We start from the raw sequence: 24,885 nt of genomic DNA, 5'->3' as shown, positions 1-24,885 counted from the left end.
TGTTCAGAGTCAGCAAGTGGTGTAAAACATGTCTGTTGAGAAGTAGGTTGACAAGATACAGTATGAGAACATGTTCCATTGTAGTCTGAGGTGGAATGATGTAACATTAATCCTGAAGTGTTAAAACAAAATCAAAACCAGATCCACAAATTTGAATTCCAAATTAACATTCCACAAAGTTGTAGGTTTGGGTTTGTGTTTGCTCAATTTACAGTCATTTTCATCTTCAGTGTTAATATTGCTACACAAACCTTCTGCATGCTTGTCAGAAGACTGCTTTTCTTCTCTCATGCCTAGAAGTCTTCTGCTTTTGATGCTTTTTCTTGTACTCAGGTGTTTTGTTTATTTACCTACTGACTTAAATCTTCATGAAAAAGTGACCTCTTGTATGCTAATTTTTCTGGGAAAGTAGTAGCTTCTTCACCCACACTTGTAAAAATTTTCTGTTGAATGAGACTTTTGCAGTGCAATAGTGATGTTTAATCCATGAAGAAGCATGCTGTAAACAATACCTGTAGTATTATACCTGCAAATGATAATTTTTTTTTAAAAAAAAAATCCAAACGTGGTGTACTGAACTAAGCTTTACTCAAGCACTGTCGATTTTAGTCATTCCACCAGGTCTTGCGAATTAGTACATGGTGCAAGCTAAGGAAAAAAATATTGCTTTGCATAGGATAATATAACCCTAAAGGTAAAACAGTGTATGTTGCTGAAAGCAGTCATGATATTTTCAAACCATTTCTGGTAATCAAGGAAACTTTCAAAACTCTGGGAAATAAAAGCACAATCTCAAAGGAGCAGGTTGCTTACAGAAAAGCAAAAGTATTATCCAATGTCTCTTTACAGTGCCGTAATAATTAGAGACTGTAAATTTTCCTTTGCCAGTAGTTTTGAGGATGATTCCTCAAAGGTGATTTATGCCAGTCTTCAAATTGCTGAGAAAGGAGGCCCTCAGGCAAAGTGTTTTCCTGGGTGGAAGGAGGTGCTTGTACAGAGGTTTTTGGTCTTGTTTTTTTAAGCTCTCTATCCTGTCATTTTGGTTGAGGTGACTTTGCCATGGACATAACATATGTAAAAAGATACATTAATTTTGATGATAATGTCTGCAACTCCATAGTACGAAACTCATCTGAATATTCAGATGGTCTGTGCTACAGCTCTTGCATGTGTGAATTATGCAAAAAAGCACACTAAAAGTGCAAAGTAGGTTCTTAAAAGAAAAAAAGTAGTTGTTGTTAAAGCATTCTTGTCTAAGTGGTTTTCAACATGGTCTTTGGTTTGCCTTGCAAATTTAGAATGAAACATACCTCATCTACTTCTGCATTGTTTGCTGGGGATTCTTTTGTCCAGACAAACTGGATAAATTCATGTTAACTCATGCAAATAAGGATCACTACTGTGGGAGTCAACAGAAGATCCATTGCTGTTTCAGCTTCCCTTCTTAGAATAGCTTGTGCATAATTCTCTACAGTAGGGACTTTGCTGTCTGGGGTAAAAGGATTCACATGCATGCAAACCTTCATTTGACGTGAAGAATGATTTTGGAGACTTGCTGAAGAATTCAAGGGTGACAAAGACTCAAATACTAGCTATACTTCTGAATGTGCTTATTTTTAATCATAATGACTTATTGAATAACTATTATTATTGCACAAGAGCAAGTGCTCTTGTAGTGATTCGTGTAAAAGCAGTTGCTGCATTTAGAGCAATTGCATGAAAGAATGGGGAATTTTCTATATCAAGTTCTTAGGTACCTTTGCAGCTAAGTTATATGTATATTTGCAGAGTAAAGGAACAAATATATACATACACACGTGCGCACACACGTACGTATCATGTATTTCTCTCTTTAAGGCTAATAAATATGAATACCAATTGCTAACACATTTTTTTAAAAAAATTTTTATTATGGTTGTCTATGCATTTTTTAAATAAAATGCAATGAAATACAGTTGTCTCTTTGTTACAGTAGATCTTGTTCATGTGCTTGAAATTGGAACTTTTGAATTTCAATCAATTTGTGTGCCTACCACTGTGTGTGCTTTCATGCTAGGCCACAAATGTCTAAATTGCTGTTTTCTAACCCTGTCTAACTCTGATCAACACCTCCCACTGCCTGGTCCCCCAGTAATTCAATATGGCAGGGTTCAAACCCGTGGCCTTAGTCTCTGCCTTTCCTCTGGGGCTACAGAAAGCTCCACCCATGTTTTCATCACTTTATGCTATCTCTAATGCACGTGATGTTACTAGGGTGGTTTTATAGTTACTATTTGCATGAAGGACTCTGAGATCCTCGACTGGTCTCACTTAAAGGTAACAAATATTCTTCAAGATACCAGTTGTACGTATGCTTGTCTTTCACAGCTTTCCCCTCTCAAGCCCTTCCGCTTATAATTTTGCCACTGAGAGAGAATTGAAACAGTAAGTGGTGTTCTTTGCTTTACATGCCATGCATTGAGGAGGTGAAATGGTATGGCAATAGTATGCCTCCTATAAATGCTGAAAGAGAGTTTTGTCAAGTGACAAAGCACGAGCATACTCATTGTTTGAAATACACGTGGCCTGTGCTTTCCAAAGAACACCCTATTTTTCAAGTCATACAGCTATTGCCCTGCCACTGGCAGTAGCTGTGAGTAACTAGGGGCATTCAGAGTAAATTTGTCTGGTTTGTCCATTCATTTTTATTGCTAGGGAGCAGTTTTCTTTAGATTAAAAATACTACAGCTTCAGTGACTTTAATTATTACCTTGAGACTCTCATATATTCGCTGAAGAAAAGAAACACTATCTGATGCCTGAAGTGCCAGTTAAAAGAATATTATCTTACCCATGCAAATTCTGGTATCCACACAAGTATTTATTTACATGGTTTTAGCGTGTGTTAATAAAAGTGTTCTTAAGCCATGCATGTAATGTATTTACAGTTTCCCTCTGTTACTCCAGCAGTGACAGCATGGTCAAATGAAGACTTTCCAGTATTTGAGACACTTATGCAGCAGATATGGCTTGCAATTAGGGTTTTTTTCTTAAATTCTTGAAGAATTCAATGTGATTGAGAAGTGATATCTTTGCTGTGCTTCCAAGTTGTACCATACAGCTGAGTGAGGAATCACACTTCAGACTGCCGTTGCTGTGGGAGCAATGCAGGTTTCCTTCCACTGTCAGGAGCTGTCCTGTGGCTGGCTGGGCCAAGTTGACTCATTCCCAGTAATTTGGGTTTACCCTGAGAAAGATGTCCCCAGTGAGATATCCCTTTTCCTCTTTGCCTTTTGTGGAGCATGCCAGTGGAACTGAAGGCTCTTGGACCCACACAGCTGCTGCGGAAGGTCTTGCCTGGCTATTCAAAATAGTCTTTTGGAGCGCTGGAATGGCTTCTTGATGGCCTTCTGTTTGGCTAAGACCAAGATAAAACACATTCTATTTCTTCTGCTTTTGTTGTGGCATCTCTCTGACTGCATTATTAGCATATTCCTGTGGTTCCGCTGGCATGAGGCTGCTCCCTGACATGGTGTTGGCAGGCTGGGTTGGGTATTCATCTGCTGCTTGTCCTGTCCTGGCACTGCTCAAGAGCATCAAGCTCAGAACAGAGTGGTCTTGGCATTTGAGTGGTTTCGGCATCAAGAAGCTTTTGTTAAGCACTGTTACTATCCATTTTCTGGGTCATTTTGAGTACCTTTAGCTCTGCACAAAGGTACTCTGAAAGCAGTTTACATGCAGACTCAAAGGTAAAAGCAATTGTTTGTTGTCTACTATGCAAAAGATAGCTTTCCTCCAGATTTTGAGGGTTACTCACAATACTGCAAAGTATACTTATTTTTGTAGGACAAAGAAGGTTTGAGTTCTTGTAGCAGATTCTACTAGCAGTGCTTTCTTTAAGAACCAAATTTAGCTTTAGGATTTACCATAAATACTTCTGTAATTTATTTTCTGAATTCTATTTGTCAAGAAATTGTATGTTGAATTTGTTTTTTCATGCAGTCTGCAGCTGATGCTACTTTATTCAACCCAGATATTTGAGCTTTTATTTTTCTGAAAAATAGATCAATACCTTCCAGTTAGGACCCTTTTGGTTTTCTGCTACTGAGTGCTCAAAAGGGACGAGCTTTTTCCATGTGACAGACCTCTTGTTGATTAAGTGGAAATCTGAAAAGGGTTATGAGGTGGCTTTTAGAAAGAATATCCTGTTTTGTTCAAGGCACTTTCAAGTAAAGATCAAAAAACATTGGTGGCTCTTCTAATCACTCAGATTAAGAGATTGAGATGTCCAGGCCTGCCACAGAGCTCCTTTTGCAATTTAACTAGGATTGCACTATTGCTGAGACTTCTGAGTGTGATCCGTCTTTGGAAAGACTGTTTTTCAGTCTTTATCTGAGAGTATGCAGGTTTCAGTAATATGGCTTCACGTTTCCACACTGTGAATTTCCATAGGTACAGGTGGTTGTAGGTGAAAGATACATTATTTACCTAAGCATTTGAGGTTCTGCCTCTTCAGAGGCTTTGTTGAATGCTGGGGTTCAGAGGAGCTAAGCAGAAAGCCTAATAGCAGGAAGCTGAAAAAGCCCTAGAAACAAAGGGAAGGACAGGCACACATTCTTGCATATGCTGCTAAGTAATTTCGCTTTTATTACTGGCCTGCTAGTAACCTACAGTGTGAATATATGTATAGACTATGCATTTTGAAGAAAAAGTTCCAAGCAAGTGGTGGTCTTAATGTGCAGGGGGAACAGGCATAATGGGGAGCTTTTCCTTTTGTTTTTCTCCAGTTTTATTACCATGGAAGTAATCTTTGAGGGATTATTTGCTATGTAGGGTGTACAGAGGGCAGAGCTGTAGATCAGCCTCCTCTTCGCTTTTCTTAGCTTGGATCAAATATTGTTAGATGGTGTTGGAAAAAAAAAGCAGATATAAAGCATTGTGGTTTTTCATGAGTTTTATGTTTCACCTTAAAAATGTAATGTTTAGATGCTATGGTAGGTTTAGCTGGCATGGATCACTGTGCATTGTGGCTGTATTGCTTCAGGTAGTCTGCTTGGTTTATCTACTACACTGTGCAAGAGAGTCCATGTAAAGGCAAAGTTGGAATAGAGCTTTAAGATACAGTGACTTGCCCAGAACACACTGGAATGGATATGATTCATTCCCTTTTCTTCTACAATGCTTGGATTAAACCTGTGTCTTGAGCCTACTGAGAATATAAAGTATGAGGTGTTCAAAATCTGTTAGATTAGGAAAGCGTGTGTAATTCCTGCACGGAGTTTCTGTTTTACTGAGGCATTATCTCTGTCATACTATCAGTTTCTTTAAAACAAACAAACAAAAAGCTTTGCACCTCCATTCATCAATATTTATCTATGTGCCTTTGTCATGACACTTACCCAGAAATACACATTGACGCAACAATGTCCAAACAGCTGCATTCATCCCCGGCTTCTGACAAATGTTCAGATGTAACAGTGCTTTCTTCAGTTGTTATTGTGCTGTAGCATAAGCAGTAGGCTCATCCTGTGCCTGTCTTCCTGAGTGATCAAAGAAAAAAGTTTCCTTGCAGTGTCATCTGTATCATTGAAGGTATTTTTGCCTATTCTAGGATGTCTTTGTCGTTTTATTTACTTTAGTTTGACTAGGATACGTAGTTGAACTTCATCAGACTTGTTTGGGATATATTTCGTGTTCTCCTTCCTATCCTGAATAGGATGTTGCTTAATGTGGTGTTTCTAATAGACTAATTTTTGATTTTCTTATAGCAGATGATGTTATATGGTATGGAATATCCCTTTGGCTGATTCAGGTCAGCTGTCCCAGCTATGTCTCAGCCCAGCTTCTTGCCTACCCCTAGCCTACTCACTGGGGGGCAGCACATTGGGAAAAAGAGAAAGCCTTGATGTTGTACAAGCACCATTCAGCAATAGCCAAAATGTTGATCTCTTACCAGCACTTGTCTAGCCACAAATCCAAAACACAGGAGCAGACAGGCTGCTGTGGAGAAAGTTAACTCCATCCCAGCCAGATCCAGTACACTGATTCATTTTTTTGAAAACCAGTTAGAATTATCTGTCTTGCTTTCCCTAGGTCATCCACTAGGTCAAGCAGTTTGAGAATATTCTTAGCTGTTAGAAAAGGAAATGGGGGGAGGCATTGTGTGCACGAAGCACAGTCTTTCTCTGTAGAGATTTGTAGGTGTTCTAGCTCTGGTATTGCCCCTTAACTTCATCTATTCTCAAATTCTTATTAGTTACTGACTAGACAGACAGTTAATCTGTTCAAATTGTAGGATACTTATGATTGTTGTTTCACATTAACTTACTACAAAACTCTTGTCACTTCATAGCCATGTATTCCTGCTTCTTAATTTTAAATCCATCTCTTTCACCATTTCCGTGAAGTCAGTACTGTTTAAAGGCCATGTATCACTAGAAAATGAATGTCATAATGCTAAAGTATTAGCAATTAATTATTTGTAGGACAGTAACATCTAAAAGTATTAGTCAATATTGAGGTCTAACCATGTAGTGTATGTTGTATCACAATTAGCTGAAGCACCTGCCTGGATTTGATGACTATCATGATTAAATCCTCCAAAATAAATGTTTTTTAAAATATATTATTAGATCAGTATTAATCCATTTAAGACTAATTCCAGAATAAAGGTTTAGTTCATTTTAGTGAATAGCGTAATGCAGATGCAATTTTCTAAATGTGCTTTTTTAAAAAAAGCATTGTACCTTTTCTCATAGCTTTTCCTTTGAGATACAGAATGAGGTTTTGGTAGTGTTCAGTGTAAGAAAATAAGGAATTACATTTTACTATTTAGTGCTTTCAGGTTCTGGTGAGCTCCTCTTTCTACTGCATCTTGCTTGCATGGAGTTGGAGGAAACTTAAACCAGAGAAGGGTGATTCTAAAAATATTATATGACACTGAAAAAGAAGAGAGAAAAGAAAGGAAAACTTAAGATCTGGAGAACACAATCTACAAGATTAAGGGGAAATATACCACTTTTCAAATGCATAAAAGTGCCTACAAAAGAGAAGTCAAGAAAATGTTTTCCATAGTCTCCAAAAGAAAAAAATATCCTGGATTCAAATAGCAGCAAAGAAAGTTCGGGTTATAAAGTGCACGTATGTTGTCTGCGCCACTGAAATAGGTTGTCCAGTGAGGATTTGCTATATCTACTTGACATAAATATTCAAGATTTTCAAGTACTATATATCAAAACGTTACTGCTATGTGCACATCTAAATCATTATTAGCCACCTGCTTTATTGGGTTTTGTTGTAACTTTACAGTTCTGTTCACAAACTTAGATAAAACACTTCTTTCCATATCTACCGAGAAGTTTGTCATTCCATTTGTCTTAAAGCTTAAAATGTATGTTTATTTCTAAGGTACAGAGTCTGTGGATATAAAAGTTAGCAACATGCTGTATTTGATATTGGTAACAATGAATCACAGGATAAATGCATTTATTTTTTTCTGTGGCCTTAAAAATATGTAGCATCTGTTATTCAGAGGCAGGTGTTGCAGGCACAGTTGGGTGGAGTTTTAGAAATTACTCATTTTAAGGATCTGTACATGTTGTTTGTGCATATATATTTATATTAATATGATTGCCATGAAGTTTGATCAACTAAAAAATAAATGGAAACCAAAATGTTATTTTTTAATATAAGCAATAATTTCATGGGAAAATAAATCATATTATGTTTTATCTTTATGAGAAATTTGTGTAATAAAGAAGATGGATTTTAATTTTTTCCATACTGATTTTCAAATTCATTAATTATTTTTTTTATATTGACTCAGATTTCCTTAAAATAATTCAAGACTATCAGGCTGCCTTTAAAACCAAATCAAGGTCCTCTTCCCCACTTCTGAGCCTCTAAATGAGACTTATGTCATAATTCAGCCATATATGAAGTCCTTTTTCTGAGAGAGACAAAACACAGTTACTTTGTTCTGTTCTTCTCTATTCTCCGTGGCAAATTACTGACAAGTTTTCCTAGTACTCTTGAACACTGCAGATACTAAATTTTATCTGTCCTCTGTAGAAAAAAAAAAAAAAAAAGTAGGAAGTTGCTGGAAAAATTGGAGGTATTTTTGTGGGAAGTGGATTTAGATTATGTGAAATTGTTGGGCTTGGGCAAGTTTGGGTTGTTGCCTGTCTGAATACCAGGCTGCAGTAGATAGTGTCGTGCAGGCAGTTGAACTTGCTGCTTGTGTAGTGGCTGCATCTGGTCCGCTTTGCCCATAAATTTCTGGTCTCCAGGGGTGGCCAGGCCTCCTCTCAGAACTCACCCCTGGCACTTTTCATTGCCCGTGCTCCTATGGGGTGTTCGAGCTCAGGTCATAAGGTTAGCTTTATGTTCTGGGGCTGAAGCATTAGACCCAGATATGAGGAGAGCAGCCTATTTTTGACAAGGATTCAAGGTAGTTTTGTGTGTCTTAGAGTTGAAGAGCAGCTCATCTACCATGATGACTGAAGTGCTCCTTTGCCGTTGTTAAGCTGGGTGGTGTTTTCAGCACTTTTTTTCCTGTTGAATCTTGCATGGAGTGATATTACTTTCACCCATGTAAAACAGGAGTAATTGGGTGGCTCTGTTTAACTTGTAGCTGTTGCAGCTTTAGCTTTTACTCCTGATTTATTGTCCTGTCTGGGGCTATTATCTGATGGGAGATACAAGAATAATAATTGGGTTTGTGAAATTAGATCCTAAAGTCTGTTCTCTAGTCTCGCAGACATACGTAAGACAAGACATGTGCAAAGGATTTACATTAGTTTAAACAGTATTAGAAATGTATGATAACAGCTTTTCCTGCCTTTAAAAGGACAAGTTTTTGAAGTCTGGAGATTTTGTTAAGATAAACACTACGAAGAGACTCATGTACCAGCATGATGATCCTAGAGGTCTTTTCCAACCTTAAAGTTTCTATGATTCTATGTAAGAAAAGTTTTTAGTACAGATTCTTGCATGAGTGCTGAATGCATCTTTGCCACAGTAGCTAATGATTGTGAGTACGGTGACTAAGTATACTAAGCTGCTTTTATTCTTGGTGGGAATAAACAGGAGCATTCCAGGTTCTTAATTGTGTCTTATCATTGCAGAGCAAAAGAATATAAAAGAAAATAAAAAACAACCAAAAAATCCAAATAAAAAACCCTTGAAAAATTTTACCTACGTGAGGCACAGCTGGTTTTTGAGATGATCTCAGTAACTGCATAGTTTTCAGTCAGTTTGCTTCTGTGTAAAGTAAGTAATGCCACAAATTAATATAATGTGTTTTATCTGGTTTTAGGCTGGTACAGAGGTGTTTCCATTAAGAAGCCCAATGTAAAGGTAAGCGTGAATACATTTTTTTAATTTAGTGGGATATTATATCTACTTTGCTGTTGCAACACTGTAACTTTTAGTTTTCCTTACCCTTAGGATTTTACTTCTCTAACTTTTTTCCCTGTGGAAGTATTGGATTTCTTTTCTAAATGATACTCAATAGTCACCCAAAGGATCAGCAAACCTTCCTGATATGTAAGATGTAATCTTTCCAACATTTATAAATCTCATCCAATTTGATCATCTCCACCCTACTCCCCTAAGAAAAGCATAGATGAGTGATCTTGTATTGCTTAATTCAGGATTTTTAAAGAACACATTTAATAATTTGCATTATTAATCTAAGGCAACTTTGAAAAAAGTCTGATGAAAAAGGATATTTTAAGTTTGTTCTTTTTTTCAGGTTTTTACAGTTTAACCACTGCATTTGGTTATTTTCCAGTCACATCCCTGTTTTGCTCTTGGAGAACTTTTTTGACTGTTCTGATATTAATTTTTTGCAAGTGAATATATATTTTTATATGTTTGGACAGATACTTTTACAAATAGGTGCTTCTGTGTAAGCGTCACTTTGTTATCTTTTAGTTTAAATATAGCTTGTATTTAAGAAGAAAAGAGTACCAGATTCCTCATGTTTACCTGTATTATGGAATATAATATTGCCTGTGTTATGTTTTCATGACTATAATACTCTTTAAGTGGAAAAGCTTCTGTTGATTGTGCGTGTTGGTACATCTTCTGCTTTTGTATACGTTCCTTTTGATCGGAGAGCCCTACAAACCTTCCCTGGTTTCTTAGGTAACCAGCACAGGATCACAGAAATAAATAGCATTAATTGGAAGTGAACCAAACAAGAAATTGAAGTAGCATTTCTTCCCTTTCCAGATTTTTGTGTGGCTGAAAGCATCTACACTTACTTTTTTTCCCCCTGATGAAGCCGTTCCTATTAGGTCAATCTTTTTTCCTTTTGCGATTTCAGTCTTGCCTATGAAAACGCAGGAATTTTTCTTAGCACTTTGAATCACCTTTACTTAGTGTTTTTTTCTTCCTAAATTGTACTGGTTTAAAGCTCTAAAAATTTAATGCCCACACTTGATTACTGACATTTTTGTGAGAGGCTGTCAGCTGGTTTTTAACCTGAAGATTACCAGTGCTGATCCTGTATTCCCCACTGAAGTGCAGGCTTACCATTCTTAGAGACTGACTTGAATTTGCTGTGAGGATCCAGGGCCACGTGTTTTGCAGAGATAATGGAACACTATGAAAAGTTAGGTTTAAATTACCTCTTTTCCCCATGTCTCATCACAAAAGAACACAAGGGCACAGGCAAAGTTAGAATCCAACCATCATGGGAACAGCAAATAACTGGAGCTATCCCAAATGGAAGCTTTTTGTTGCAAAGAGGGAGGAAAAAGGATAGCTCCAGCATATGCAAGTAATAGAATACTTTCTTTCCTTATTGAAAGACTGGCATGGGGGCTAGACCCAAAGTTGATGATGGACTTTTTATTTTGATTTTCTTAAACCTATGTCCTTGTCGTCTAATGTAATGTATGTAGCACAGAGAGGCCTCGTCTGGAAGGATACTGATGCTGTGCTGCAAACTGCACGATAGCCACTTTTCTGGCTGTCCCAGCTAGCTCACATCTCTCCAGTAAATGTTGCTGGTAGTTACTTCTGTTACTCATTCCTTTCTGCTAACTGCAAGCTGTCCTCTGAACTCTTCCTACTTGTCACGCCTCTTTCCTGCTTGCTCATCGCCTGTTAGTGGATTACTGAGCTCTCGCAGTCTTTGCAGTAGAAAGACAATTGGCTAAACTTAAATGTTTTCTTTTAAATCAATCTTGTCCCTTCCAAGGGAGCTGTGTAGGATTAGTGACACCTTTTTGTTTGATCCTAGCTGACTTACCCATAATTTTTAGACCAGAGCATATTTCCTATATGTTTCTGAACACTTCAGGAACTTTTAGGAAGGAAAAGTAATCAGTTTGAATCTTTGTATGAAATTTTAGTTGAATAGACTTGCAAAACTTCCTTATTAAGAAATTGATCTTTCAAGATGGAGGTTTGGTTCAGTGTGCTGTTCTATTCTAAGATGGATTAAAATGATCAATTGTGACTAATTTCAATGTTGACTTTTGACTGTGGTAGCTTCTTTGAAACAGTGTTAGAGTGGGTTTTTTAAATAGGTATATTGGCAATTATTTGTTGTGGCTTAGCATACAAATGCTAAAAACTGCAAATGTATTTTTCTAACTTACAGACTTCTTTCTCTTGCAGGGGATTTTTCCTGCAAACTATATTCACTTGAAAAAGGCAATCGTCAGTAACAGAGGGTAAGTAGTTTTTCTTCTCTTTAAGAAGCTGCAGTGTTTCTCATCTAGAAGGGAATCTAAGAAATAGTTATTAAAATTTATAGAGTGGTTTTAGTTTATTGCATCTTTTGTTGTGTATTAGGGTTTGAAAATTAAATGGAATTCTGCAGAGCTTTGAGGTTTTTTTATTTTTAATATAGCAAGAATCAGTGCTGTTGGTTACTCCTGTTCACTTTTGCTCATAAAATTTTAATTCTAGAGGTGTCATGTGAAACACATGCATTTTAAAGAGCTCTATTTCTATTTTTTTATTTCTGCTTCTTCCTCACTGGCAAAATTCTATATATTCCCCTTTGTTATGGAGGCACCAGCATGTAGACAGCCCATCTCGTTTATCAACAGATTTTCACTGAGACCTAGCTGACAACGTAGCTATGTTAGTGGGAAACTTTTCCAAAGGATCCAACCCACTATACTTCAAGCCAAAGAATGACTGAAGTACGCTCTGCTGAAAATATTTTACCTTCGCTGTCTTTATAGGCAGCTCATATGTTAAACCTAGAGGTAGGATTAATTTAGTTAATGTGAATAGCAATACTGATGGCAACATAATGTCAGAGATCTTACTGTGTAGGCTCTACAACCTGCAAAGTTTCCTGTGAGATTGACTAAGACTCCTGAAATCAATATCCCATGTCTTCACTGCTGCTTTTACCTGCATTTTCTAGATTAAGGCCACTGTGGGGAGATTTATAAGTGCATCATTTCAGACCGTTACCCAAGGCAACAAATTAAATGTGGAAGATAAAATGTATTAAATGGCATTTAGTGAAGTACCTGTAGAAAAATATGTGACTTCTGATAGCCTTGAATTGGAGGTTTATCCTTAAAGGGACTGAGTAAAGATTGTAAGGGCAACTGTAATACTGATGCTTCGTAACTTTGGGGTGTAATAAAATTATATATATTGCATAGAATGACTACTTCTACCATGTACTCTCCTTAGGGAGAAGTTTCCTGCAATCTGTAGTTAACTAGTACTTGATGTTAGTTCAAAATTTGTAAAGGGCAACCAATTCAGGATATTTAGATACTTCCTGGGAAAGCTGATGTACACTTTAAAAATAAGCATCAAAGACTGGTATACCAACTGTACAACAGAACGTAATACAACTCTAAATCAGAGATCATGGATGTTTTGGTAAAAGAAATTCTCCCCATGTATTTAAGAATATATTCAAAGTGCCAATATGAACACTTGTGAAATGATAGAGCATGGTATATAATGTTCTTATATTTGAGTCATGGACCCAATGTAATGCCATTAGTACGTGGGTATAATGGAAGAAGTGCAGGGTTATAGGAAGGCAAAGCATTGCATTTACATGGTTAAATGTAGTCCTGATGTGTATTCTCTTTAAATCCAGCCATACTGCTAAAGACTGATCTTCCAAAATGTTTCATTTCTTTACTGATGCCAAAAGTTTGTAATTCCATTTCCAGAAATAATCTTTAGAACATTTTCCTTTGGTTTTGATCTGCCACCCATCCCACCCCCATATTAGCTAAAGAGTATTGTGTGATTCCTTTTATCTTTTTGTTTTCTGTGGTTTCTTAATGGGATGTTGAACTATTTTGAATCCCTTCCCTGTGATGGCATTTGACAGAGATCTGAAAAGAACTGAATTTTCAGCTAAAGGTGGTTGTGGCATCATTTTTAATGTTGCTAGCATCAAGCAAACTTTTGATGATATATACTAAATGCAGAATTTTAGTTTAACGATTGAAATGATCTTTGAATATAAGCTAAAGAATAGGTGTTGGGATTTTCATCATATTCTTAGTGTCATACTTCAGATCACAAGCATACTCTGTGGAGACTTGTTAAAGCATGAATTGAGATTTCCTAGTCTAACTGTGGCCAAATTTTGAAAAAAACGAAACCAACAAACCTCAAAACCCAACCAAACCCAAACAAAAACATTGCAGGAGTAGAATGCCCAGTGTTGGTCAGTGTTTCAGTTTACCACAACTAAATGTAGGAATGATAAGGTCATTGGCATAATAACAGAAAAACAATTGTGATCTGTCTTGTCTCCTGGTATGTATGTATATGAATTGGTGTTTCCTAGCCGCAGCTTTCAGGGGGCATGTATGCATGCCTAATATGACTGTGCCAGGTTTTTAAGATAGTGATGTTTCTAACATATGTGTATTTTAGATCTTAATATAAGATTTACTTATGTCATTGATAGGAGTTTTTGTAGCTTGGAAATGAAGAATTGAAGCTTTTGTTCAGTAAGTTTTCTGCTGCAAGAATACAGAGACACATACAGTGACTTAACTTCATCATCCTCTCCCCCATTGTTTGTTAACTTTGGCTTCAGCCAATGTGGCACAATTATTTCTAGTAAGAATTTTCAAAAGCGAAATATTGCCATGAAAGTGTGTGTGGGTTTTTTAATGATTAACTGTGTTCTCTTTTAAAAACTGAAAAAAACCCCCCCACCTTTTGGAATTAATTACATCTCATTGTTCGCATATTTACTTCTTAGCACTCATTTAACTCTGCACAAAGAACAGAAGAAATAACTTAAACTGATTATGAAATGGGGAGTTTGTAGCTTCTCTTCAGGAGAATTTCAAAATAGCTGTATGCACAGTTGTCCTTCAGGGTGGTTGGATGTGCCGCAGAGGCCATCTCTCACTTGACAGTACTTTAGAACCTATGGAAAGTTGTTCCAGTAGGGTGTGTGTCAGAAATGTGGTGGGGGTTTTTCAGGTTTTGTTTTTTATTTTATTTTATTTTCCATCTATTTTAAAAATTGCCAAAAGAGCAGAAGCTTGAAATAGACCTTATTTTTACAGCGTCTGACATTTTATTTTAATAATAACATTCAACATAAAGGGCAAGCCAAGGCACTAATGGCTCAGATAATAGAATGGTACTACAATTCATACATTAGTTATCACATTCTTGCATTTCAGTGTGATGAAGGGAGAGCGAGCTATGCTTCTCCTTTAATGGGTATGGAGGATCTTGACCACAAAGGAACAAGTCCTATTCTTTTTATTAGAGGATTGCTCACTCGGGTTTCATAGCCAATATTGAAACAGTCTTCTGGATAGGAAAGGTTAATAGATGGCAGATCTTTTGCATAGCTGATGATACTGGCTAGCGTATTAATTGCAGGGGAAGAAGGGTTGGACTGGCTTAGAGAGAAGGGACACAAACTGTGAAGGGCCCCACTTTACGGGCAAGTTAATTTAACGTGCTATGATCATGAATAGTGTTTTCATTGACCTTGATTAGAATGAAATTATGTATTTTGAACAGGTAAATAGAAAATGCTTCACATAAGCTAATTCTTGTGGAATGTAGTTGAGGAACGGCTGACATGAATCTGGAGTTGCTTCAGTGTTAAAAGCGACAAAATGTTACTCTTAAGATTTTTTCTTTTATGTTGAACAAATTCAAACAAATTCAAGTTCTAGGATTTTACAAATTACTGTGTTGACATTTATTTCTTTTTCTACCTTTTCCAGGGTACCTTTCCTAATTTTTTCCCCTATTCTTGTATAGGCAATATGAAACAGTTGTCCCACTTGAAGATTCTGTTGTGACTGAAGTCACAGCAACACTGCAGGAATGGGCTGTGCTCTGGAAACAGCTGTATGTGGTAAGAACAGTACTCTTCTCATTGTACTTTATTTCTCAAATAACTTGGGAGGTATGTTGATTGCATTTCAGTACATTAGTAAAAAGTCATAATCAATATAAGAATCGTTAGATTCATTATATCTAGTGAGGGGTTCACTAACTGCAGAATCACTGATCATGTGAGGTCAACATGAGCTATGTTGGAAATTTCAGCAGTTTTGAAATTCTGCCTTCAGATCGGAAAGCTTCACTGTTTAAAAAACCCCAATTTTCAAGTGTTCTTAAAATGTGTAAGAAATAGTATATGTGTTTAGTAGCACAAAATGGAAGATTTTTCTGTAAGTCCCATCAAAGACTTCAAAGAATTACTCAGCACAGTCTGTGAGTGTTTTAGCATTGAGTTTGAGAGAGGAGGAAAGAGGTCTTTTTGTATGATTGTTCCATCCTCTATTAAAAATAAACACTCAAATGTATTGAGTTTTATCTCATCTATTTTATATAATTTTCAATTGCTGCCACATAATGTCACCTATCTCTGCTTTCCTCTTTGTTCTTCTTACTTTTTTAATGGCCAAATCCCATGGAACAGCAAATAAAAAACTTCCACATTTGAAAGTATTTTTTCCTTTTTCTTTTTTTTTTTTTCCCCTCCTCTTGGCTTTTTAGCTTAGTAATTGCAAGCCATAATTGTAGGATTAGGATCAAGAACTGTCAGTGGTACATGCATGAATTGCCTTTCTGTCCTTACTTTAGAGAAATCTCTCTACATAGAGCTACAGCAGCTCTGTTTCCTTATCTGAAGTGACAGTAGTTAGATATAAATAAAACCGGAAAAGATCTAATTAAATGGGTCTAGCGTATCTCTAGCATAACCAGCCATGTTCCGTATTCCCTTCAAAAAGCAGTCAAGTCTATTATGAAATCAGTTTTACTTTTGTTGCTCCCACTTTTTCTATGGGGATCATATGCCTCTGAAGAAATTTTCTTGGAAAGTAGCATCCAATCTAAGGGGAGGCATTGCACAAGGTTTATACATCTTTTTTTACACCGTTTTTACACATAGTACTCCTGCTTTTTCCATTTCAAATACTTATCTCTCTAGTGTATGCGAATAAAGCCATCTTTTCTGTTTTCTTCCTGTAAGATTTTCTCTCTCCCCAGTGTCAGATGAAGAAGACAACAGTAATACTGACAATGGTACTGAATTGGAGAAAGGGGAATCATATTACCTACAAATGAGTTACACTTCCTTTGTACTAATCTATTTCTTTTTTATTGTTAAAACTAGTTCCTTAAGGGGGGGGAGAGAGAAAGCTCTAGCTATAAACTTTCACTTAGTAATTTTCTTTCTGGGACTGCTTTCTATTCTAGCTCATTATACTTATTATAGCATTGCACGCAACATTATTGTATTCTTAAATAACAGGGGAAAGAATTTACTGTTTTCATAGAAGTTTGGAAGGAGATATCTGTTCCATGACAAGAAGCAACTGGCAGAGCTTTAGAGTAAAAAAATACTTTGTTTTGTGGTGGGTTTCTCCAGAAATTATTAAAAAAAAAAATAAAATCCCACCACAAAAACCCAAACGAAACTCAAATATTTTCTACTATAGAAATAATCAGAGAACTGTTTAGGTTGGAAGGGGCTTCTTGAGATCATCTAGTTCAACTGCCTTCTCAAGTAGGGTCAGCTAGAGTAGGTTGTCCAGGATTGCATCCAGTCAGGTTTTGAGTTTCTTGTGAATGGAGACTCCACAACTCCCCTGGTCAAACACTGACCGTGTTTCCTTATGTTCAAGACTACTGATGTAGTACCATGGCTCTTCTGACATGAAAGAACAATCTGTTGTTATGTTTAGGTGGGTAACAGAAACTTGTCCTGTTTACAAACTGTAAATCTGAAGCCTGAGGAAGTGTACAGAGGTGCACAAATGGATGTGGCAGAGCTGGGATTAAGATTTTATAATTGGTATTTAGGCTAGAAGCTATGCTGTAAGGTCATATCATTTCTTAAAATATATTAAATACTTGCTTCTTGTTGGATCAGCACCAGCAGAAATTTTTTATTATTCCCAAACTGTAATACGAATCGTCTAAGAAATCTAATTAATGTTATTTATCATGCTTCTGTGCCTAGTCAGCTTTGTAGAAAAGTTTCTTAGTGTAGTGAAAGTTCAAATGCTAGTTGTTACTGCAGATGTTTTCAGTAGGTCAGTACCTATAAATGGTAACAGCAGGCACTTCATTATTTAGTAGTATTGCACTGTAAGATAGCTGCCAAACAAAATGCCAAACAGCATCTCTTAATATCTCTGAACAGGCTGAAATGTTCATCTCATGCTTTTTGGCAAACTTCTTACCTGAATTATGGTTTGAAAGACCAATTTTGTTTCAATTAAAAATTCCAAGAAACTGCTTTAGTAATATCGTTGAGATACATTGTAAGGTTTGTATTTGCCTTTCAGTTAAACAATAGGAACTGGAATATAATACCTAGGAAGCCTGGAGTGATTAAAACGCTGCCTGAAGAGGGATGTTTTGTTCTTTTGAGATAAAATAGCTCAGATGAAAAAAAACACTGGAGGGAGGGGAACAATGAGAAATGGAAGGGCAAAGTAAAGCACAACTTTGAGAGAGACAGCTGTAGAAAATTAGTTCGTGTAAAATATTGGCAATCTTCGTTGGTTCTCTTTGACTATAGAAAGTCTGTGCTATTACCAGGAAGAAACTGTGTGTGTGGAAGCTAGAATAGGTTTGAGTTATAAGAGTTGTGCAGTAACTTTAGTTTGTAAGTCTGGGAAATATATATTGGAAAGATTAGCCTGAGATCACTGTACTGCACAGAGCTGTGATGTTCTTGTAATTTTTGCTATGAAGGTGAAAGCAAAGTGATAGTCTTAGTAGAACTAGAAGCTGAGACTGTGGAGGAAAGGCATTTGTTTGTGATGAGTTCTCAAAGGAAGGGCTGTACCTAAAATGAATTTGAAATAGAAAGATGTATGGTGTGTTCTTTGCTTTATATCATGTTACGCTGTGACTAGTTGGATTCTGATATTATAACCCTTTTAAATGCTAACAAAGCAATAAGAATTTTGAAGATACAGGAAGTTTCTCTCAAATTGGAAAGGGATACAAATAATACTGGTATGGAAGCTATCAGAAAATGTATTCAGGGTTTTTGTTATTTCTATTGGGTATTTTTTGTAGTAGTAATGATAACCTAGTCAAAAAATCTATCTAAAGATCACCTTTTTTTGTTACTGAGTAATCAGTAATAGAATTTAAATATTTAATTTTTTTAAAGGAGTGAAGATGATATGACTTTTATGGTTCTGGGATACAAAAAAGCACATTTTTTCCCCTATTTGAATAAGTAGTCTGTGTGCAGATAGATATAGTGCCACGGCACTGGAAAATAAAAAGCAGTTCTTTGCCTTCTGATCTGCCTGTATCCAGCCTTCTAAGATGAGCACAGAAACAGTAAGATTTAGTAACTACTTTCTGTCAAAAAAGGTCAATGTTCTAATAATTTGGTTTGGATTTTCCTACTTTTCACTGTCATTGTACAAAATCTTTGGGAGGAAGTTCACAGGAACTGAGTGTACAAAATCTGTAGTATGCAAACACTGTATACTGATTTGTTCATATTGTGGGTAGAGTTTCTGATAACAATAGCTGACCAGATATGTGTGTGTGTGAACATATGTGTGAGTGGATGTATACACATATACACTCTGTATTTTGTTTTGCCTGGCTCAAATACTCCATATTGTTATTTAGACTAATTTGGACAAGTTATCTATTTTGTTTCATGGGAAGCCTAAGAAATTTAAGAGGAGGTTCTACTTATCCTTTTTTCAGTATTACAAAGGCTTATAAACAGAAGATGCCAGGGATTCCCTTCCCCAGTATTGTACTTAATATGAATTGGAAGAGGAAAGAAAAATAATGTTATTCTTGCTACCACTAGGGGAAGCTGGGCTTGTTCTTGTGATTCCTCCGAAGGGACAAGGAGGAGAGAGCAGATAAGCAAGAACAAACCTTGGAGAGACTTCTGTAGGCACAGAGGTGGATAAAGATGCAAAATTGCATTTGTTATGGTGAAATGCATGTGTGTGGCTCCAAGGTAGTTGCCCAGAGCAGTGTATGACTTCCACTGAGATGGAAAAATAATACCAGTAAGGTAGATAACTTTCACGCTTACCCTGTATGTGTTGATAAGATTTGTTATTTTTATACTACTTCTAAATAAAGGATCTGCAAGTTCTCTGTGAGCTTTAGTTAATTAGGTCAAACAAGACTCCTGTGAGTTGTTAAGTCAGCTAAAGGGATCACTGAAACTCACAGTTGGAGCATAGTAGCTATTTTAACAGTAAAAAAAATTCCTCAGAGTTTAAGATGTGATGTGAGGACTATTTCTGTCGAAATAGCAGATGACTGTAGAGAGACCAAACATAATCGCCCAATTTAGAATTTGGTTAGATCAGTAAAGGTAATTTGCAACTTTTATGGAGGAGAGTGGGGGGAAGTGTGTGGAGTGACTTCTCATTTGATTTTAGGAACAAGACCTAATGGTGTTGGGAATAGATGGAATTTTTGTCAGCTGGGTCTAAAACAAAGTTCCTATTGGCTCCTTTTAAATTTTCTGAGGATCCTATCAAGTAAAAGAGAGTGGGTAAAAGGATTTGGTGCAATTGCACCATCTGATTTGGGTGTTTTAGGGTGTCCTTATAATTGAAGCATTACTTCAAAACTCATCTTAAAACAAAATGCCATTCACTGAATCACTTATGTAGTTTACTCTTGAATTGGAGTATTTTATGAGACATTTTTACTTAGCTGCCTTTTGCTTCATATCTGATAAAATATGGAACTGTTGATACATTTTCTAAACTATGTAGACAGAAAAAAGCATGGTATGATTTAAAACAGACATGCTGCATCTGAGGTCTACTTCAGAAGGTCTCCTTTGAAGGAATAGAATGGAAAGTCAAGGCTGTGAGCATATTTCATACACACTTACAGTTCTGTGCAAGCAAACCCTTGGAAAGATGAGGTATTGGTACAGAGACATATGTACAAAGATGGTATTGCACATATGTGTGGTCCTCCCTCCTTTTTCTGAGTCATTTTCAAGGTTACCTGCAAATAGGAAAATCCTTTAGGGTGATTGTTCAGGCATTGAGACAGACATCTAAAATGAATCTTAAGAGCTTGTCTGGCCCCCGTTGAGAAGTTTGCCCGCACAAGAAGCGGGCCCATGTGAACCTCATGAAGTTCAACAAGGCCAAGTGCAAGGTCCTGCACCTGAGTTGGTGCAACCCCTGGTATCACTACCAGCTGAGTGATGAAGGGATTGAGAGCAGCGCTGAGGAGAAGGACTTGGAGGGTACTAGTGGATGAAAAGCTGGATGTGAGCTGGCAATGTGCGCTCACAGCCCCGAAAGCCAACTGTATCCTGGGCCGCATCAAAAGAAGCGTGACCAGCAGGTTGAGGGAGGTGATTCTGCCCCTCCAACTCCACGCTGGTGAGACCCTACGTGGAGTACTGCATCCAGCTCTGGGGTCCTCAGCACAGGAGTGACATGGACCTGTTGGAATGAGTCCAGAGGAGGGCCACAAAAATTATCAGAGGGGTGGAACACCTCTGTGAGGAAAGGCTGAAAGAGTTGGGGTTGTTCAGCCTGGAGAAGAGAAGGCTCCAGGGAGACCTTATTGCAGCCTTTCAGTACTTAGAGGGGACTCATAAGAAAGAGGGGGACAGACTTTTTAGGGCCTGTTGCAATAGGACAAGGGGTGATGGTTTTAAACTAAAAGAGGGTAGATTCAGACTAGATATGAGGAAGAAACTCTTTATAATGAGGGTGATGAAACACTGGCACAGGTTGCCCAGAGAGGTGGTAGATGCCCCATCCCTGGAAACATTCGATGTCAGATTGGATGGGGCTGTGAGCAACCTGATCTAGCTGGAGATGTTCCTGCTCATTGCAGGGGGGTTGGACTAGATGACCTTTAAAGGTCTCTTCCAACCCAAACCATTCTATGACAGTAACAAGGAGACAAGTTTTCACTTTATTATCCCTAGTCCTATGTTCTAATGTTCAGCAGTATTGTGGATATTTTTATATCTTTCTACAGTTGGAGTGAAGGATGGATCTTCATGGAGTTGTCAGGAACTCAGATATGAGTTTCAGTCAGCTGATAGTTTTGTTAAGGGCTGCACAGAATATAAGGGAAACTAAGAGTAAATATTTCCACTTTCAGTAGCATCTAGTTCTTCAGTTTCTCAAAGGGAACACTAGGCTGGGAAAAACCTGATTGCTTAGCAACCTGATCAGACTTTCAGCAGATTTGTCATTTGATTACTAGAAAATGCCTGAACTTTTTTCTTGATTGAGTTGTGAAGGGTATGTGCAGAATGATTTGGAGAATGCAGAATGATGAACACTTCAGTGTTGTGTGTAAAGTGAATATTTTTATAATTTGGTATGTTCAGTCATGGAAAGGGAAGCTGGAGATAAATCATACAGACATAGAACAGCCCAGGTTGGAAGGGACCTTGAAAGATCATCTGGTCCAGCCTTTCATGGGAAAGGGAGCCTGGCTGAGATTACCTAGCACCTTGTCCAATTGCATCTTGAAAACATCCAGTGATGGGGACTCTACAACATCCCTGGGGAGGTTGTTCCAGTGAGTGATTGTTCTTAATGTAAAAAATTTCTTTCTTATATTGAGATGAAACCTCTCCTGGGGCAATTAATACCCATTGTTCCTTGTCTTCTCCATGTAGCTCCTTGTGAAGTCGAAGCTCCATCATCTTTGTAGCCACCCTTTTTAAGTGTAGAGTACTCTGGTGAGGTCCCCCTGAGCCTTCTCCAGGGAGAAAAGACCTAATTCCTTTAGTCATTCCTCATAGGGCAGTTTCTCCAGCCCTTCGATCATCTTTGTGGACCTCCTTTGGACCCTCTCCACTCTGTCCATGTCTCTCTTGAATTGTGAGGACCAGATTAATGACCACAATACAGAAGTGTCACAATGTGATTTATGTCTACTCATTACCTTAGTTAGAAGGTTTTGTACCTAAAATCATAGGCTTTTACGCTGCTTAGGTATGTCGTTGTTGGAAAGTTGAATAAAAGTCCTTCTCATGCTTTGTTGAGACTTGCATTTACATAAATTTATTAGCTATGGTTTCTTGGAGGTCTTTAGAGGATGTCATGACCTCTACATTTCTTCTTTGGTGAAACAGTCCTCATGTAGAATCTACACTTAATATTTATTAGGTCATTGCCATAAAACACAATCCATTTCAGTACATCTCCCCTTTAGCGCTAACTTGCTGAAGTTCAGTTTAAGTGCTTCACCTTTTAAGATTGTAAAGGATGCCCATAATTATTATTTTTCCCTTCCCTATTTTAAGAGATTTAATGCAGTCAGTCCCTCGTAGTGATTTGTGAAAGTCTGTGAGCTTTAAGGAATTAGAAGTAGGTATAAATTTTTAGGAGAGTAAAATAAGATTAGTTTGTAAGCAAGTATTATATCATTAAAATTTGCAAAACTACGATAATTGTTTTGAAAGTTACTTTCCTTTGAAGACCACTGAACTCATGGGTAGTTTATAGGATTTAAAGAACAGTATAACAAGGAGCAATATATGCCGTACATTTCACCTTTCATTTACTTCCACATACAGACTGATGATATCATTTAAGATTCTTAGGATCAACTAGACAGCTCTTATGTATTTTCAAACAAACAAAAGGTTGACTGTAAAACAAAAAGTGTTACTCAGACTGTATGGGAGGAATATATGTTTTGAGTTACCATGGAGATGGATAGATTTTAGAAATAGAATTAAATGTAAGTCACCTTCTGCTGTCCTTGGCAAGTCCCACTGTGACAAACTATGTGCAGGGTGTTTTTATAATTTCTTGCTTTGTAGGAGAATGTTACTTAGTCATTGATATGGGAGGTCATAATATACTCTTTTATTTTGGTAAACAGAAGACAATAGCTGCTGCCTTGATACTGAAATTCATAGCAAATTGGCAGGGGGGATTTGGAGAGGGGTTTTCTGAGATTAATTTTCAATTTTTGAAGTATTAGCTAGCTCGTAGTTGACAAAGAGCTCTTTCCTTTTAGAGCAATATCCAGGCTACCACATGCTGAAAACAGTGTTACAGTATACATGCAAAGTACATGTGCAATATTAAAACATGGGAATTTTATTTCATTGAATGCTGGTTTGACGCTAGCTTTGTGCAGGCAATCAGCAAGGAAATAGAATTTACTCAGGGGAAACCAGTGGCTGACCTGCAGATGCTTTCAAACTATTTCTTTTGTACTGTAAACTTACCGAACACTTAATGACAATGAGACCAGGGAAAGGTTTTATTCCAAAAATCCAAACAGGAGTTTGAGGGTTTCTTCATCTGTAACTGGAGAGACTCACTGCGTTGTTCTAAATACAATGTTATGACAGAATTGCATTTGAAACAGAGGCAAATGGTACGGTGGTTTGATTTTAGTCTGCCAAAGGTGTATTTTGAGGAAACAAGGCAGTTTGTTTTGATTTGGTTTTGGTTTTAAAGAACAGAAAATTAGAGAAGAGGGGAAAGAAAAAGAGGTAGGGGAAACTGGCAATCTGGCTTTTTGGAGTGAGTGAGCGAGCAAGCTTGTGTGCATGTATGGAGCTTAGAAGGAAAAAGACTGGTCATCGCTAATAGGTATTGGAACTAAAAAGACAGTTTGTTGGATTTCATTTTATAGAAGACAGATTTTTTTTTAAAAAAAAAATTTTTTTAATAGAAAAGCAAAGAACATTTGTCCTTTTGGCAGCCTGTATGGCAGTGTTGTCCATGTGGTATCAAGAAGTGTCCTTCAGTCTTACCCTGATTTATGTTACTTTCTGTTGTTTCTATCCTTAAGACATAGAGAGGAAAAGGTAACTAACACCAATTATTATTAATAATTGTAATTATTGTATGTGTGTCTCTAACACAATTATATATGTTTTCTAAGGTGAGTGGGTAACAGAAAGTTTCTCGGGTGGGAGGGGTAGAAAATCAGGGTTGAGAATTAGTTTATGCACAGGGTACTAAAATCCTTGTGGCTGGAGTGACAGAACACTCTAGCTGCAACAGTGGACAGCCAGGACTTGGCCTGCCAAATTTGATTACTTTCTGCATTGTTGCATTTGGCTGGGCAGGAGGTAATGGCTGATTGTGTCCTTCTAAACAAACAGGAATAAAAATGCATCTTAATTTAAAAACTCAGTGGTAAGTCTGAGAAATGGATAGATACTTAATTTTACATGAGGTATTAAGGTGAAATTAAAACATTTAGCAAGATTATTAGAGACCTGTTTCTTCCTTCTTATTCCAACTTCCAGCAACGCAATTGTGGATGTACTGTAGAGATAACTGGTAAATAAAAAAAACCAACCAGCTGGTTCTAAAAGTGTAAGTAGGGTTGCAAAGGCAAGCATTTAAGAGCCAGGGAAATGCCAGTGTTGTCAGCTTAGTCTGATAAGACCTTTAATTTTGTGGTCATGTACGATATGGTATATCATAATGAGGCT

At 37.2% G+C, this 24,885-nt stretch overlaps 1 protein-coding gene across 17 annotated transcripts in view; it reads left to right on the top strand.

Moving 5' to 3' along the window:
- Window positions 1-24,885, top strand: part of DOCK3 (dedicator of cytokinesis 3) — a 217,965-nt gene that overhangs the window by 21,757 nt on the left and 171,323 nt on the right. For 16 of the 17 annotated variants that reach the window (XM_075762879.1, XM_075762876.1, XM_075762869.1 and 13 more), the window contains exons 3-5: window positions 9,295-9,335; window positions 11,610-11,665; window positions 15,228-15,324. In XM_075762879.1, coding sequence (XP_075618994.1) covers window positions 9,295-9,335; window positions 11,610-11,665; window positions 15,228-15,324 — 194 coding nt within the window. Of the gene's footprint in view, window positions 1-9,294; window positions 9,336-11,609; window positions 11,666-15,227; window positions 15,325-24,885 lie in introns of those variants that run through there. The other variant, XM_075762880.1, reaches the window with a different exon arrangement.

This window comes from Balearica regulorum, chromosome 10 (assembly GCF_011004875.1).
Source record: "Balearica regulorum gibbericeps isolate bBalReg1 chromosome 10, bBalReg1.pri, whole genome shotgun sequence".
Taxonomy (NCBI): Eukaryota; Metazoa; Chordata; class Aves; order Gruiformes; family Gruidae; genus Balearica; species Balearica regulorum.
This window is presented reverse-complemented; position numbering and strand designations above follow the sequence as displayed.